General features: G+C 51.5%; 1 protein-coding gene across 1 annotated transcript; it reads left to right on the top strand.

The window, feature by feature from the left end:
• Window positions 1-6931: 6931 nt before the first annotated feature.
• Window positions 6932-13824, top strand: CRABP1 (cellular retinoic acid binding protein 1). The gene is made up of 4 exons (XM_032469053.1): window positions 6932-7288; window positions 7829-8007; window positions 10059-10172; window positions 13538-13824. The coding sequence occupies exons 1-4, from the start codon at window positions 7219-7221 to the stop codon at window positions 13586-13588; spliced, it is 414 nt and encodes a 137-aa protein (XP_032324944.1). The 5' UTR covers window positions 6932-7218; the 3' UTR covers window positions 13589-13824.
• The last annotated feature ends 1132 nt before the right edge of the window (window positions 13825-14956 follow it).

Here is a 14956-nt window from a genome sequence, read left to right as displayed (position 1 = left end):
TAAGAACACCAGTCATATTGGATCAGAGTCCACCCTCATGACCTCATTTTGGGCTTCAATATATGATTTTAGGGGGACATGATATAACCCATAAGAGCTTGTTATACAGAAAGTCAGCCCCAAGTTACTACATCATTTGAGTTTTCAAGAGGAGCCAGCAGCGGGGAAGGTATAGCTCAGTGGTGGAACACAGTGCTTAGCATGCATGCATGAGGTCCGAGGTTCAATCCCCAGTACCTCCACTAAGAGAAAACAAGAGAGCCAGAAATCTGGACTTATACGTGAAATCTTCTGATTTTTAATATTGGCAATGTCTTCCACTTTAGAGAAGCACTATGTAGGACCTTAGGCTCTACGTCTGCATGCGACACCTGTACCTGGGCTGCTGACCTTCCCTGTTCCTGTGGCAGTGATACCCCAGGACAGGCTGCAGCACCATCCAGCAGGTGTGGCAGCCTCCCCCAGCTCCTCCCTGCTGCCCTGACTGTCTGGCTCCCAGCTCCCAGCTCCCAGGTCCCAGCTCACTCCGCTCCCTCACTGCACCTGCCAGACTCCCTCCTTCACTTACCTTCCTTTCCTTGATTTCCCTTCCTTTCAAGCTGCCAGATCTGTGCTCTTGCTGTTTCCCTCTGTCCAAAATGTTCACCTGGCAAACAGAGTTTTAAGCTTCAGCTTAAGGGTTGTCCCTTCTTGGAAGTCTCCCTGGACTGCCCTGGCACAGTCCTTCCTTCCTGCTCCTAAGCCTCTTAGGATGCCCTTCTATCTTTGTGCCTGCTACAGGGCAATTATTAGGGTTTGCTTGCTGCTCTGTCTTCCCTCTTCCCCTATACTGGGTGGCACCATGGAAGCTGGGAACCAGCCTCATGCATCAGCTCCTAGGAGGCTCAGACCCTCTGGAATGAGACAATCATGGAGTTAATTTCTGGCTCTGCTTATTATTTCTGTGAACTTGAGCAAGTCACCTAATTCTCACCCTCAGTTTTTAAATCTATTAAATGGGTATAACAAAACCCACAGAGTTATTTTGAGACTTGCAGGACCTGGTACATAGTAGATGTGTAATAATCATTTGATGAATGAGTGAAACAATCACTCAAAGGAGAAGCCAGAGCTCCCCATTTGGGTTGATGGGTAGGCTAGGGGTGGGCTGACTATAGATTGTAATGGCAGACAGCTGCACGGTCCTTTTTTTTTTCTTGATGTGTATTCATTCATTTCACCTTTCAGAGCAGGCATGGTTGGTTTTTTCATCTTAATTTTATGAAGGGGAGAAACTGAGTTTCACGGTGCTTGTGTGTGCTGCTCCATGTTGCATGGCCACCCACTCAGTGGGAGTCCAAACCAAAGCCCTGGTCGACAGAGACATGGACCCACCACACCCCTTTCTCCTGGTCCTGGTTTTAAGCAGAGCTGTCCTTATTAGCATTCAGGTGGTCAGACATCCCAAGCTCCAGAGAGCTCAGCAAGCTCACCATCCTGGGGGGTAAGGGCAGGGGGTAAGGGCTCCATTCTGTTCCACTGTTTGACCTGGGGCCAGGCACCCCTCTCCGGGCCTCTAGGTCCCCATCTGTACAATAAACGCGCAGAGTAGGGTGGTAAGAGCATGGAGCTGGGCCCAGTCCACCTGGGTTCACCTTCCAGATCTTAGTTAGCTGAGCAACCTTGAACATGGTACTTTGTCTCCTGTGCTTCAGCGCCCTGGTCTATAAATGAGTACCACTCACAGGACAGTGGTTAAAAAAAAAAAAAAAAAGAATGAATGAACACTCATGAAGTATTTCCTACAGTGTGTGGCACATAGTAAAAGCTCAATAAACATTAGTCATTTGTATTTATTCTACTGTGATCCCCAGGGCCCCTTGGGCCCTGGTGCTGCCTGCTCTCTGACTCCAAGTCCAGTGCTCCTTCCACACTGTTAACCTAGAAGAAACCCACCCAGCAGGGCAAGTGCAGCCCCACCCCCAGTCTTCCTCAGGAATCCAGCTCCTCTTTGTCCTGTTCTGCTGACTCCCAGATTGTCCTGGCTCAGTGGCCCCAGCCCCCTCGACAGAGAGCTGTCCTGAAGACCCCCACTGGGACCCTCTTCAGAGCCCCCAGCTTTCGGGGACTGAACTCTGACCTCCATTCTTCCAGCATGAATTCAGCCTGCCTAAGGGCGTGGGGCCAGGCCAGCAGGGCCCCTGGGAGGCTGAGGCGCTGGCGGGCCTCCAGGCAAAAGTAGCAAAGCTCCGCAGAAATGCTCCGGACAGGGATGCGGGTCAGCGGCTTGGGAGGAGCTGGCAACATGGGGTCTGTGAAGGCAAGAGTTGCCAGCCGGAGAACAAAGGGGTCTTGGAGAGAGGGCCCAGGCCCCAGCCCCTGGCCCCTGAGAAATCCACATCAGAGGAGGAAATGCCAGGAATTGGCCACAGCCCATTGGTGACTGCAGGCCGCGGAGGATACCCACTTTTGGCCTGGACTCTGGGATCCCTGAGCCTAAGGTGAGACCACCTGGCTCTGAGGGAGAGAGCGCTCCTTGTAGATCTGTTCCTTATAGGAGCCGTCAGGGGCTCAGAGCCCTGCGTGGCTCCAGTCCTTTGCCTCTGCTGTTTCCTCTGTCCAGAACGCCCTTTCCCCTTTGTCTGCCTGTTGAAATCCTACCCACCTTTCAGAGTGCTGCTTAAGCTTAACGTCATCTTCTCCAGGACATTCAGACACCCCAGATGTGAGATGCCCTCCCCTGGGCTCCCCCAGTGCCTCCCCTCCCCACCTCACAGCACTTACCTCATTGTCTCAAACTTTACTTGGTGCATCTATCTTCCTTGCCAGCCTGTGACTTCCAGAGCCCTGTCCCCTCACCTCTGAACCCCATGCCTGGTCCCCATGCGTGGTATTCTCTCCAAAAACTGAGCTGAGTGAGTGAATGAATCTACTCATGGACCTTAGGTTCCCAGAGTCTTTTTGTTCTAGAGATTCAAAGATCACAAGAAGGAGATCCCAAACATACACACAGGGCACCCTGGGAATGTGCTAGAGTCCCAAGGATGTAGAGTTGACTGACAGTGTGTAACTGTTCAGCCAAGAAGTCACCTTTGCCTACCTGCCGGTGCCAGTTGAATTTCCTTGGACTAAGGAGTAAGGGGCTAGAGTTTGAATCCCTTTCTTGGCCACCCAGGCAAGGCACTGCCACCCTCCCAGACCATGTGTCACCAGAATGCCATTTGGAACTCCAAGCCCCTGTCACCTGGCTTACCACTGCCCCAGCAGAGCTCCACTCTGAGGCCTGACATTCAAATGTGATCCACATTAACCCAGACCTTCACCACATACCAGGCTGTCTGTCTACCCCTAGAGCCCCCACACTATGGTAAACTGGGTTCCTCATCCTTGAGGCCTTTCTGGAAGTTCCCTCCTGTTATTTCGTGGAATTTCCCCCTCCCAACAGCTCCATTTGTATGTCCCCATGAACCTCAAAGGTATTATATCATCCAAGGTCGAGCTCAACATCCTTCCCGTGAAATTGTGGGCTCCAGTCCGGGTTGGGGCTCTCACCTTCCATGCCACCGCTAAGCTAGAGACCCCACAAGTGTACATCCTTCTCCTTCAGCCACCTTGCTGTACCGATTTTACTTTCTAAATATTCTCAATCTGTTCCCTCCTCGAGCTTGAGCCCTCTTTGTCTCCCGCCTGGACCACTGCAGTAAACTCCTCAGTGGTCTCCATGTACTAGCTCTCAATCTCCTTCAATTCATCCTCCATACAGGTCAACAGAGGGATCTGTTTAAAATGCCATCTGACCAGGTTGCTCTTCTCCTTAAAAATCTTCCATGGTTCCCATAGCCTTTCAGTGGAATTGATCAAAGTGAGATCGGTGCAACACTGGACCTGCAGGATACTCCATGTGAGATTCAGGAAATGCTGCACACCAAGTGCCCCTCTTTCAGATTCATAATGTACATTGACATCTTAAGGATGGCTTCATCATTATCCTAAACTCCAGTACTTTGATCTCTGACCATGCCACCTTCCCGCCATGCTCTTCAATTTCACAGGACATCCAGACCTGGAGCCTCTCCATCCTCTCCCTACCTACTGAGCCCCGTCCTGGCTCCACTTCCCTCCCACTTCTTCCCAGACACCTGGTCCTTCACCTCAGCCCTTTCCTGCCACCACTCTCAGTCATCCTGCTCTTCTTTGTCTCTCTGCAGCCTCCATTTCGTCCCCTAAGCATTGGAGTCCAGGAGCTGTGGGAGAAAGCCACATTCCATCATGAAAGCTGGAGTCAGCCTTGGTCCTCTCAGACCTCACTGGAGCCCAGCATCACTTCTGTGCAGCCTGAGTTGCCTCTCCCATTTCCAGAGGGGCTCTTCCAAGACTTCGCCAAGAACCCCACCTTGCAACCTTCCTCTCACTCTTTGAAGAAGACCATCTTCTATGTAACAGGCAGAGGAGAACTTAGCCGGCAACTACCCTCACTTCTGGTTCCCTTTCCTCCTCCTTCCGGCCCCACCGCCCCATCACTGAAGGCAGGCACCTCCACCTTCGCTCTGAGTTTCATCTTCTCTCCCCCCTACCTGTATCCATCTTCTCTTTCTCCTGCATCTTCTGCCTTTCCTTTAGTCTCTGCTGTCAGCCTGTAAATATCAAATCTCTTCTGTCCAAAATGTTAACATACCCCCAAATAGTCCTTTTTGATGCCCCCTCCTCTCATAACTTCCAATCCCACCCCCCCAAATATCTCTGCTTTTCGGAAGAGTCTACCTTCTCTGCTCCCAGTTTACTCTTTCCATTCCAGTGCAGCCTGCTTTCAGACTCCACAGTCACCAAGAGCCATCCGTTCACCCCCTTGCCTCCATGAACCTCCCTGGAGCAGTTGCTATTGCTGGCCCATCCCTCCTTTCGTAATATGCTGTGCCCCATAGCTAGTAGGATACCACCCGCTGCCTTTCCTCTGGCTGCCTTTGGCTCCCTAGCTCATCTGCCTCCTACATGTTGAGAGGCTCCAAGCTCCATCTTGGCCGTCTCTCTTCTCCACCTGTGTCCCGTCCCTGAGCATCTCATCCACACACATGTCTTCAATTGCTCCCTGCACATGACCCCCACAGCCCTGTCTTCATCTCAGACTGCTCTCTGGAACTCCAGGACCACACTGCTGACTGCCCTGGGTCCTCGGTGCCCCGGACAACTCGTGTGCAACACATTGCAAACAGAAACTCATCTTCTGCCCAGTGTGCTCCCCACAACAGCAAATGAGACCACCAAATGCACATCCCCGAAAACTGGGAGTCACCCTGGCCCCTTGTTTCCATGTCCCCTCTCTTGCCAGGCATAGCTGGTCATATAATAGGGCCAACCTGGTTGTACAAGGACAATCACCTGGAAAACTTGTCAAGCACAGCCCCTGGGCTTACTCTGGGCCTTACTCTGATTACTGAATCCAAATCTCCAGGGCTTGGCCTGGGAATCTGAATTCCCAGAATTCTCTCCCCTTTGTGTATCCAGTACCTTTGCAGCAAGACCTGCCAGGCATCTTCATGGCTTTCCCTATGGTCTTGACTCCTACTCTGCTGCCCTCCACTGTCCTGTTCCAGCCCCTCCCCAGCCTGGTCTGAAGATGGCAGAGGCCATGTTGGGGAGGAGTGTTGGATAGGGGCAGACACCTGCATTAGCTGGATGGCACCCCTGTTTTCCCCCCTCACTGTAGAGATGCCAGACCCTCTGTAAATTGGGTTTGATTCTGTGGCAGCTCTATCCTCTGCCTCCCACATTCCAGATCAGGTACATAATTTGCAAAATGAAAATGCAGGACCCCTTGACCAAAAATGATTAAGGATTTCAAGATGGCATCCTTCTCAAATCAATGCTTATTTACTGAGACCCACCTGACTAAGCCTGAGGAAGAGAGGACAAGTTGATAATGAATCACTGCCCTCCAGGAGTTCAATTTATAGAAGGATTAAAACTTGAAGAAGAGCAGGACCAAATATGGATCCTGCGGGCCAGAAAGAAACAATCATATTCAATTAGGAACCTCTTCACAAAAGAGATGACGTTGACAAATAGGCAAGATTTTATTAGCTCCAGGAGGAAAAGGGTATTCCAGGGAGAGGGCACAGCAGGGGCCAAAGCTTAGAGGTGCAAAGATGCATGGCAGGTTCTACAATACTGAATCATGCAGTTTGGCCGAGGCATATGGTTGGTGGAATAGTGGAGAGATTGGAAGGAAATTTTAGGGTCTGCTGTGGTGAAGTGTCCGTACTCCCTGGAGTGGAGACACAGGGGGATTTAGGTTCGGTGCATATTTAGGATCAAAGGAATAAGGGAGGAGACTTCCATCCACTTGGCCGTCCCAGCCTGTCTGCAAAGCCTCACTTTTCTGCAAAACAAGTCGCTGCTACCCAGGTTCTGGAGATCATTCAGTCCACCCCTCCTGACCTACCGTGGTATGCTTGAGAGACCCACAAGGGTGCACCGGCCCGAGCTCCCTGTCTCCCTACCAACATGGAGGACCCTCAATCTCGCGCGATCCGTGGGTTCTACGCAGCAATGCCCAGACACATGTTGGTGGGGTTTGGGTCTTTCCTGCCACTCGCTCCCATTGGTCCTACTCGTGGGGGCGGGGGTGTGGAATAGGATCCCCGACTGGGAGGGGAGACGGCCAACTGGGTACAACGAGAAGGCACGACTGGGAGTGGAGAAAGAGTGGCTTCCATCCCCTGGTGGACCCGCCACCCAATTATTTTAACTTTATATTATGGATATTCTCAAACATATACAGAAGTGGAGAGAATGGTATAATGATTTTCCCAAGCCCCCACCACCTAGCTTCAACAATTTTCCCTTCTTGGCCAACAGTATTTCATCTAACCCTCTCCCACTGCCCACTTTAAAAAAAAGATTTGGGTGGCCTGGGGGTGGCAGAGGCGCCCCCACCCAGAACTATAGGAGAGGTGGTGCCAGGCCTGCACCACTGTTGATGGGAAGGCCGAGGGGCGGAGTGGGGCACAGTTGAGTTGGGAGTCGGGCTCTTGCTGGGTAGGGGCCGCAGGGGGCGGGGGCGGGGCTGGCGGGGCGGGGCTTGGAGCAGGGTGGGGGTTGGGGGCGCTCTCCCGGTGACTCAAGGCGCGCGAGGCTGGGCGCAGAGCGGCAGTCTCCGCCTTGCAGCTTGGAGTGTGTGCCTGCTGCGCCGCAGCTGTCCGAGCCTGCCGCCGCATTCCCGCCGCCGCCACCACTGCCACCATGCCCAACTTCGCCGGCACCTGGAAGATGCGCAGCAGCGAGAATTTCGATGAGCTGCTCAAGGCGCTGGGTAAGCTGGCGTGGACCGCGCGCCCCGACGGGGAGTAGCGGCAAGAGATGCCCTGGGCCTGCCGGGGGTGGGCTTTGGGGACAAAGAGGGAGTCGCCGGTGCGACAGATTGGGGAGAATTCCAAGGTGCGCCCTATCTAGAAGCGGTGAGTAGAGCCCGGGATCCGCGCATCCAGCGAATGTTTCCTGGATGCTTGGAGCTTTCCCCGACGGTTCGGCTTTTTATCTAGTGCTAGATCATCGCGAAGAGAGATTATTACTGAAGTCCTGGGTGGGTCAGAGACTTTAAATTTGGATACTCAGTTTGAGACCAGGGCCTGACATCAATTTCCTGTGCCACTCCGAGAAAACCTCTTACCCTCTCGGAGCCTCAGTTTCTTATTTCGAAAATCAGGGCTTGGGCAGTGGGAGGAATGGATCGGCTTTAAGTCCCCTATCTATAGTCAGAGGGTTTGGGAAGTGCCAGGCCAGTCCCGGGACAACGGTCTGGTGGCGAGGCCCCGTACCCGGACGGGTAGCGCACCCATTCTAACCCCTACAGGTGTGAACGCCATGCTGAGGAAGGTGGCCGTGGCGGCTGCTTCCAAGCCGCACGTGGAGATCCGCCAGGACGGGGATCAGTTCTACATAAAGACATCCACCACGGTGCGCACCACCGAGATCAACTTCAAGGTCGGAGAAGGCTTTGAGGAGGAGACAGTGGACGGACGCAAGTGCAGGGTGAGACCCCAGAGTCCGAGTAGCGTTCCCGGAGTCCCGCTCCCTACCCATGAACCGCTGCAGCCAGACGAAACCACGTCTCCTTTTGCAGCCTGTGGCGCGCTCTCCTTTGCAGGGCGTGTACACGGGCTGTTTGCAGACAGGATCTGTGCAACCGAGTTGCCCTGGGCTCAGGAAAAAGTTCTACCCGATCCCCTCCCAACCCCATCCCTAAGCTGCCTCCTGAGGTGCTAACAGCCACACTCAAAGCGCGAGCTCTGGGTTGCGCAGCGTTCCTTGCGGGGACTTCTGCAGCGTTTTGAAGCGATCCTCCGCGCGATCGCAGGCCGCCGGGGAGGAGGAGGTTGCAGGGGCTGCGGGGTTCCCGGGGCTGCGGGGTTCCCGGGCCGCGCGGCCGCCAAGTTTCCTGTTGCAGGTGGAGCGGCAGCTCTCGTGTCCCGCCCCGCCCCCCTCCCTGGGTCTCTGGGCCCCCTGGGAGTGCTCTGAATCTAGTTTCAGCAGTCTTAATGGCCTCGCCACCTCTCCCGCCCGCCGTCAGTTTGGTTCCTTAAAGGAAAGATGGGATCTTTCCAAAAGCAGGACAAATTCTGGCTGGGAAGATGGACTAAGTACTTTCTTAGTCCTCAAATGCAAGAGTTCGGCATTTCTCCGTATAACGGCCCTAGGGATGAATGAGTGGACTGAAACAAGGGGTTGTAAATTCCTTTATTAGGTGGGCAAAAATTGCATTTGGTTGATCTCTGGAATAGAATAGAGGGTTGGCTACTTCATTCTGTAGTTTGAGGACAGATGGAAAAAATGATCGCTACCGCTACCACTTATTTAAAAGGTGACAAAATGTCTCCCTCCCTCTCCCCAGTGTTTAAAAAAAGAAAAACTAATAACATTGCAGAGAGTGAGAAATTGTTTTTCACCTTTCCTGAGTGGTGCTTGTCTGTCTGATCTAGAGTGGGACTCTCTGGGCACGGGGTTTGGGAGGACACAGAGACACAGCCCCCCGGAGCTCACTGTCCGGTACAGTGAGATTTAGCCCCCATAGTTGGCATAGCCTGAAAATGACGTCTGGACTTGGAGCTGGTGGGATCAGAGCCCCCAGCACCGCACTGTTTGTAAAACCGTAAGAGCAGGACAGCATAGTAGAGTGACGGTCTGGGAGTCTAAGGCAGAAGGCCTGGCAATAGGCAGGACTCAATTTGGGGACATCCAACAGTGACTACTGCCAGAGACAGTAATTCTGATCAAAAATCCAAGGTTCACACACAGCCCGGAGAGTGGGGCTTTATTCCCGCCGTGCCTAATGAATGTGTCCCATGTGTTAGTTAAAAAGCGAGTATGTGCACATTGAGTACAGCCTCCTAGGCCAGCTGCACAGGGCTTTGTGCAGACACTGGGGAAAACTGCAGGGAATCCCTCCCTTTGCCTCTCACCTCCAACCACGTGAAGACCCTTCAGATTTTTAAAAAAAATTTTTTGAGGGAGATGTAACCTGGGAAGTGGCAGTATTTTTTATCCTCAGAGCCAGAGACAGAGGTTTATTAGAGCAGGCTGTGTGCTGCATCTGCTAAGTGCAAACAGAAAGGAAGGCTTTAGCCCCAAATCCGTGCAAGCAGCAGAGCTCCTGATCTGCTGACTGCAGATGTGGTTACAAATATGGTGTCTTAACCGTTCTAAAAATTTGTAATTCTGATGTGCAGCTTCTTGCCTTGAATAGCCGAATTGCCTGAAGGGGTAGTCCATTTTGACGGAAATGAATCATTGCATGCTCTCAATTTTATTCCTGGAGATGTAAAGCCCGCCTTTTGCTTTGCGGCTTCGGTGAGTGTGTGTGTGTGTGTACATGTGTAATACAAGGTACATTTATACCCTGTGAAATCCGTGGTCAGCCCTCTGAATTTGGGCTTGATAAGGTGCAGCAGAGAAGGTTCTGTGCCCCGCTGACAGGGACCATGTGTTGCTTCTCTGCACAGCAATTATTCTCCTGTGCTCATTGTTGTCTCTGCTCCCGCTGCCAAGACTGTAATTAATGTCACTAATGGTTTTCCTGCCCGCAGAGTTTAGCCACTTGGGAGAATGAGAACAAGATCCACTGCACACAAACTCTTCTCGAGGGCGACGGCCCCAAAACCTACTGGACCCGCGAGCTAGCCAACGACGAGCTCATCCTGGTGAGGCCCCTTGACCCTGAAACAAGCCCGCGGTTCCCCAGATGATGCCCGCCGCGGGCCACACCTACGTCGTCCTCACCCGCCCATTCAGGGAAGAGACACTCTTTGCCTTGGGTTAAAATGTGAGCAGAAAGCTCGAGATGACAGTTTAGGTCAGAGGAAATCATTTTTGGGTGGTTGGCAGGAGAGATGAGTGCTCAGAGGGCAGAGCAGGGGCGAGAGACGGAGGCAGGCTGCAGTGCCGGCCGCTGTCCACACCCATGCATCCCCCACCGTGACTTGCTGACTTGTGTGAGCCAGTCTCCCCTCCAGCGGGCTGCAGAATGCTTGGGCTCTGTGAGGTCCCAGGGTTCACTCTGCAGAAAGGATTTTTTTTTTTTCCTCCTCCTCATTCCCCATTTTAGTACCTGGGAAGGATTTCAGAAATTTTAGTATGCCAGCACTGGGAGCCTTAAAGAATATTTTTACCCCTAGACTTATAAACTCCAGTGGTCTTCAGGAGCCATACAAAAAAAAAAAAAGCTGATTTGGGAAATGTTTGAGTGTTAACCCAGTGTGGAGGGTGGGGCCTTTAGAGCTGGAGAGGGTAGGCTCTAGATTGAAACATTTTAAACATCCCTGGCCACACAAAATATACCTGGTGAGGTCAAGTTAGAAATCTCTAGTTTAATCACACACCTCCTCCACCTTTATTTTGGTATGGGAACCAAAGGAGACTGGGAGAAAAGGACAGCTCCCTGTCAGTCTCCCTTTGTGTTTCAGAACAGACCAAGTTTTCCTGGCAACAACCCCCTCCCCCCCAGAAAAGGGAAAAGCTGTTGCGGATAACCAGGAAATTATATCCTTTGTTCTCCATCTTGTTAATATCTTCCCTCTAAGGCATGTTGTTAACATCTCCCCTCTGAGACTGCCTGCCTGCCCCATCTTAGAGAATGTCACCCTGAAATGTCGGGAAAGGAGATGGCGAGGAAATCTCGGGCAGGACTGTGTGACCTAGGCATGGCCCTTCCCTCCCACAGCTGTAAAATGAGGGGTTGAGTTAGAGTTTGATCCCTGAGGTCCTGCTCAGCCCTGAAATTATACGTTTATTCTGCAAGAAGACCCTAAATTGAGCTGTCTCTATTACTTTAACGGAGGCTGCTTGATCTCGCTTTCTTTCTCTCCTCCTGACCTTCCCTGCGAAGATTTCACATACTTTCTTCTTTCCTACAGAAAGAGCTGGCTTCATTTGCAACCTGGTTAATGTTGTTTGGAGGGCAGGAATACTTGATGGGTTTGGGGGGAGCAATTTGAGGGTGAGATACGGAAATTGAAGAGAAAAATGCACATTCGGTTCGGTAGTACCACGGGTATCAAAGAGGGGGGTGATTTTAGAGCTCAGGTGTAGCTGAGGGTTAAGGAGTCTCGCTTTGCTCTGTGAGGAAGTGTGAGTTTGTTCATCTCCGTAGTATCTGAGCAGCCAGCGCATCAGCCCAGTTCTGCTGGGAGAACTCCAGCACTTCCAGCTCCCCCACCCGCAGCTCTATCTGTGCATCCTTCCCCGGCTCAGCAGACATGCAGAATAGCCTCGAAGGGAGCATTAATTCTTGGCATTTGGGATCTAAAATGTGGGTTTCTGTTCCAGGGTTATTATCATTAATAAATCCAAATGGAGATGCTGTCTCCATATAACAAGAAGCAATGTATTTTAGTTAAGTTGAAATAAGCTCTCCCAGCACCAGCAGTAAATTGCAACCCCCCCAACTGGATGTAAGTTGCCTTCATTTTGAAAACTGAGTATACTCCCTTAAACCACTCTGAAACATTCTATGGGGAGTTTCTTTCAGGAACTCCTCGGCAGAGTTTGCAGGCTGAGAAGGACATTTCAAATGTGGTTCAAAATGTAGTGATTTTTCTTGTTTTGTGAAGCCACTTGTTTGCCTGGGTAAGGTGTCAGTGGTTCCAGTACAGGTAAAGGGTCCAGTCCCCAAACTTTGGCATTCCATTTACCACTCCATGGGTGTAGAGCTGGAAGAGTTTTGGGAAACTACATGGTTCTAAGAGGTCCAGACTGAGAGGTGAATTTCCATGGGAACCCCTGCCTCACCTTCCCCCAGCACCCAGAATCATCTGCAGTCCTCACCAATGGGAAAGGTCAGTAGGACAAAGGTATCCAGAGCAGGGACAGCTGTGCCTGTGTGATCAGGAGTCCCCTACTCAGAAAAGCAGCTGGGGATGAGCATTTGCTTCCTTAATAATCATTAATGACTAGTATTTCCCTGAAACACGCATGTTGGAATTGTGTCCCAGCACATGTTCTCTGAGGGCATCTCAAGACCAATTGAGGGACCCACGGGAAGATCCAGGTATAGTCAAGCTCTTCACTCAGGGCTTTTAACCTCTGGAGCCTCAGGCCTCTTTGACAGTCTGAAAGATGGGAACCCTCCCACAGAATAATGTACACCTGCAAACAAACATACCCACATCAGGTTTTTTGACTGAGTAATTTTTTTTCTTTTTGTTTTTGGTTTTTTAACATACATACTGCTTTCTCTGATCCAACTGCCTGTGAGGGACCTAGGAGAGCAGGCCTGTGAGTAAGTGCCAGTTTTTGGAAGAATTTAGAGACAGTTTATTTATGGTGATATCATTTCAGAGGCCAGAATAAAACTGTCTTCCCCACAGCAAACAAACGAACAGCCACAGAATTGTAGCTGGAAAGAAGCTGTGGGATCGTCTTGTTCAGTTGCACGCCCCACCCCCCACCATCCCCAAGCTGTCCGGGAGCCCAGAGCCCTTCCTCGGCTTACCCAGCTGTGAGTTGCAGAGCTAGGTCTGGATGCTGACGCTGTGCTTTTGCAGCCGAGACTGATTTTCTAGCTTGCAGTTGACTTGAGTATTACTTATAAAACTTCTCAGGCCATCTCTCCGGCTGGACAGATGCTTCCTGGAAGGCACTTTTACGCCCTCTCCAAAGCTACCCCACCTGGCTGGTCAGCACTGGACCCCAGGACTCCAGCTGCCCCAGCGCCTTGCTCTCTACTTCAGAAACGTCCAATATAAAATCGTTCCCCTTTCAGTTTAATTTGAAAAACCGAAGCCAGGAAACTTGCATTTCTTTTGTCACCATTCCCAGGTTCCAGAAGCAAAGGAAAACTGCATATAACATAATCCTATAGCCCAGTTGCCTCTCTGCCAATACAGAGCTTAAGGGAGAAAAAAAAAAAACCGCCAGCAACCCTTAACGCTGTGCATGAGCACATGGCACAGGAAATTGAATGTCTGTTACAAAGAGTTTTTAACAGGGCAGTAAGCGGCCTTATTAGTGATACGCTTTAAACATTTTTGCACAGGCATCTGCACTGATTGGTTTTCCTTCTCTGCAGACTTTCGGCGCCGATGACGTGGTCTGCACGAGAATTTATGTTCGGGAGTGAAGGCGGCCAGCTTACTCCTGCTTTGGGGGTGGGATGCATGTTCCCCTGAAAAATGTCATAGTTCTGAGCTGCCAGCGGGCCTCCCCTTCCCCCACTATCAACATTAGGAGATCCCATTTTCCCCACGGTAATGTAGTGTTTCCCCCCAAGGCCTTTGTGCTTCTGTGTCCCTAGTGCTCCCTAGTTTGGCATCTGTATGGTTTCTTCAGTCATTAAACTGGTTGTACACATCTCAAGGCTTTCTTCTTCTTTGGACTGCCTCTTCAGTTTCAACGCGGGGTCATGGTGTACGGTGCGCTGTGCTGTGTAGTGCTTTGGGCTCCCGCCTGCTGCCCCGGTGCAGGGCTTGGAGCATAAGGCAGGGGCTGCGAGCTGGCCCCTCTCCAGCCAGATCCAGACTGCAGATCCAGGGGAGTTTGGACCTCACAGTGTTGCTTTTTTAATTGAATTAGTTGGTATATCGGTGGTTCCCAGCAGGAAAGGGAGGTCACATTCAAAAAGGTTAATGAGAAGAGCTCAGTGTGAGGAGGTTTATTTACACAGGTATTTGCATAGATGGGAGGAGGCATTCAGAGACCAGCAACAGGGGATGCAGTTCTCCCCTGGGGCTGAAGACCTAGGCACAATGGGTCACTAGACTAGCCTGGGAAAGAGACCACCATGCAGGAGCTGTGGCACTACACAGAGGAACAGGGTCACTGCCAAAACCATGTCCCCAGTGTATGTGGGATGATGGGGCTTCAGAGGGTGGGGAAGAGTCTCTTCAGCTTGGAACAAGTGGGTTAAATATCCTGACCTCCCACCTTTCAATCTCTGATTTACCTATTCTGCCCACTCACCAAACCCACCTGGAATCCAGAGGGCAAGAGAGTGGGGAGGTGGGGAGGGAGGGCACTGTCCACAAGAGTCACCCTCCCAGGGCACAGCTGAGCTGAGAATAGATCCGAATATGCAAAAGGGCAATAATAAACATTTGCCAACTTTCACATTTGAAAATCAAGAGATTTCACATGAAAATCTGGATTTCCACTTCAGAGAAAAATTGGGAAAATCTGGCATTTCTCACTGCATTCCCACAGGGCAACAATTGGCTTGGCAGCTTCCCCCCTTTTAAGTGGAACTTACACCCTCTGCCTCCGCGTGGGCCCCACCATCGCCCCTGCATTTATTTACGTGGCCTGCCTGGCTTCTTGGGCACCTCTCCTTGCCATCCTAGGCACGTGGGTTCTTGGCAAAGCCAGGCCAGAGTTGGCTGACCAACAATGTTTGGGCGTGGATGAAGCCAGAAGACAGTGACCCTCAAAGAGCTCACCCCATGATGGGGCAGGTGCCTAAGGCCTAGGCGCCGCCGCCTGAGTGGGAATGAGG

The sequence above is a fragment of the Camelus ferus genome, chromosome 27, assembly GCF_009834535.1.
Source record: "Camelus ferus isolate YT-003-E chromosome 27, BCGSAC_Cfer_1.0, whole genome shotgun sequence".
Classification (NCBI taxonomy): Eukaryota; Metazoa; Chordata; class Mammalia; order Artiodactyla; family Camelidae; genus Camelus; species Camelus ferus.
Note: the sequence above shows the minus strand (reverse complement) of the source record. Positions and strands in the feature narration are given on the sequence as shown.

What these genes read in the sequence shown, in the direction of transcription:
- CRABP1 (XM_032469053.1), top strand. Translation starts at nt 7,219, where the DNA reads ATGCCCAACTTCGCCGGCACCTGGAAGATGCGCAGCAGCGAGAATTTC. An exon ending in TGAGCTGCTCAAGGCGCTGG is followed by an intron (nt 7,289 to 7,828) that starts GTAAGCTGGCGT and finishes TAACCCCTACAG; the next exon opens with GTGTGAACGCCATGCTGAGG. An exon ending in TGGACGGACGCAAGTGCAGG is followed by an intron (nt 8,008 to 10,058) that starts GTGAGACCCCAG and finishes TCCTGCCCGCAG; the next exon opens with AGTTTAGCCACTTGGGAGAA.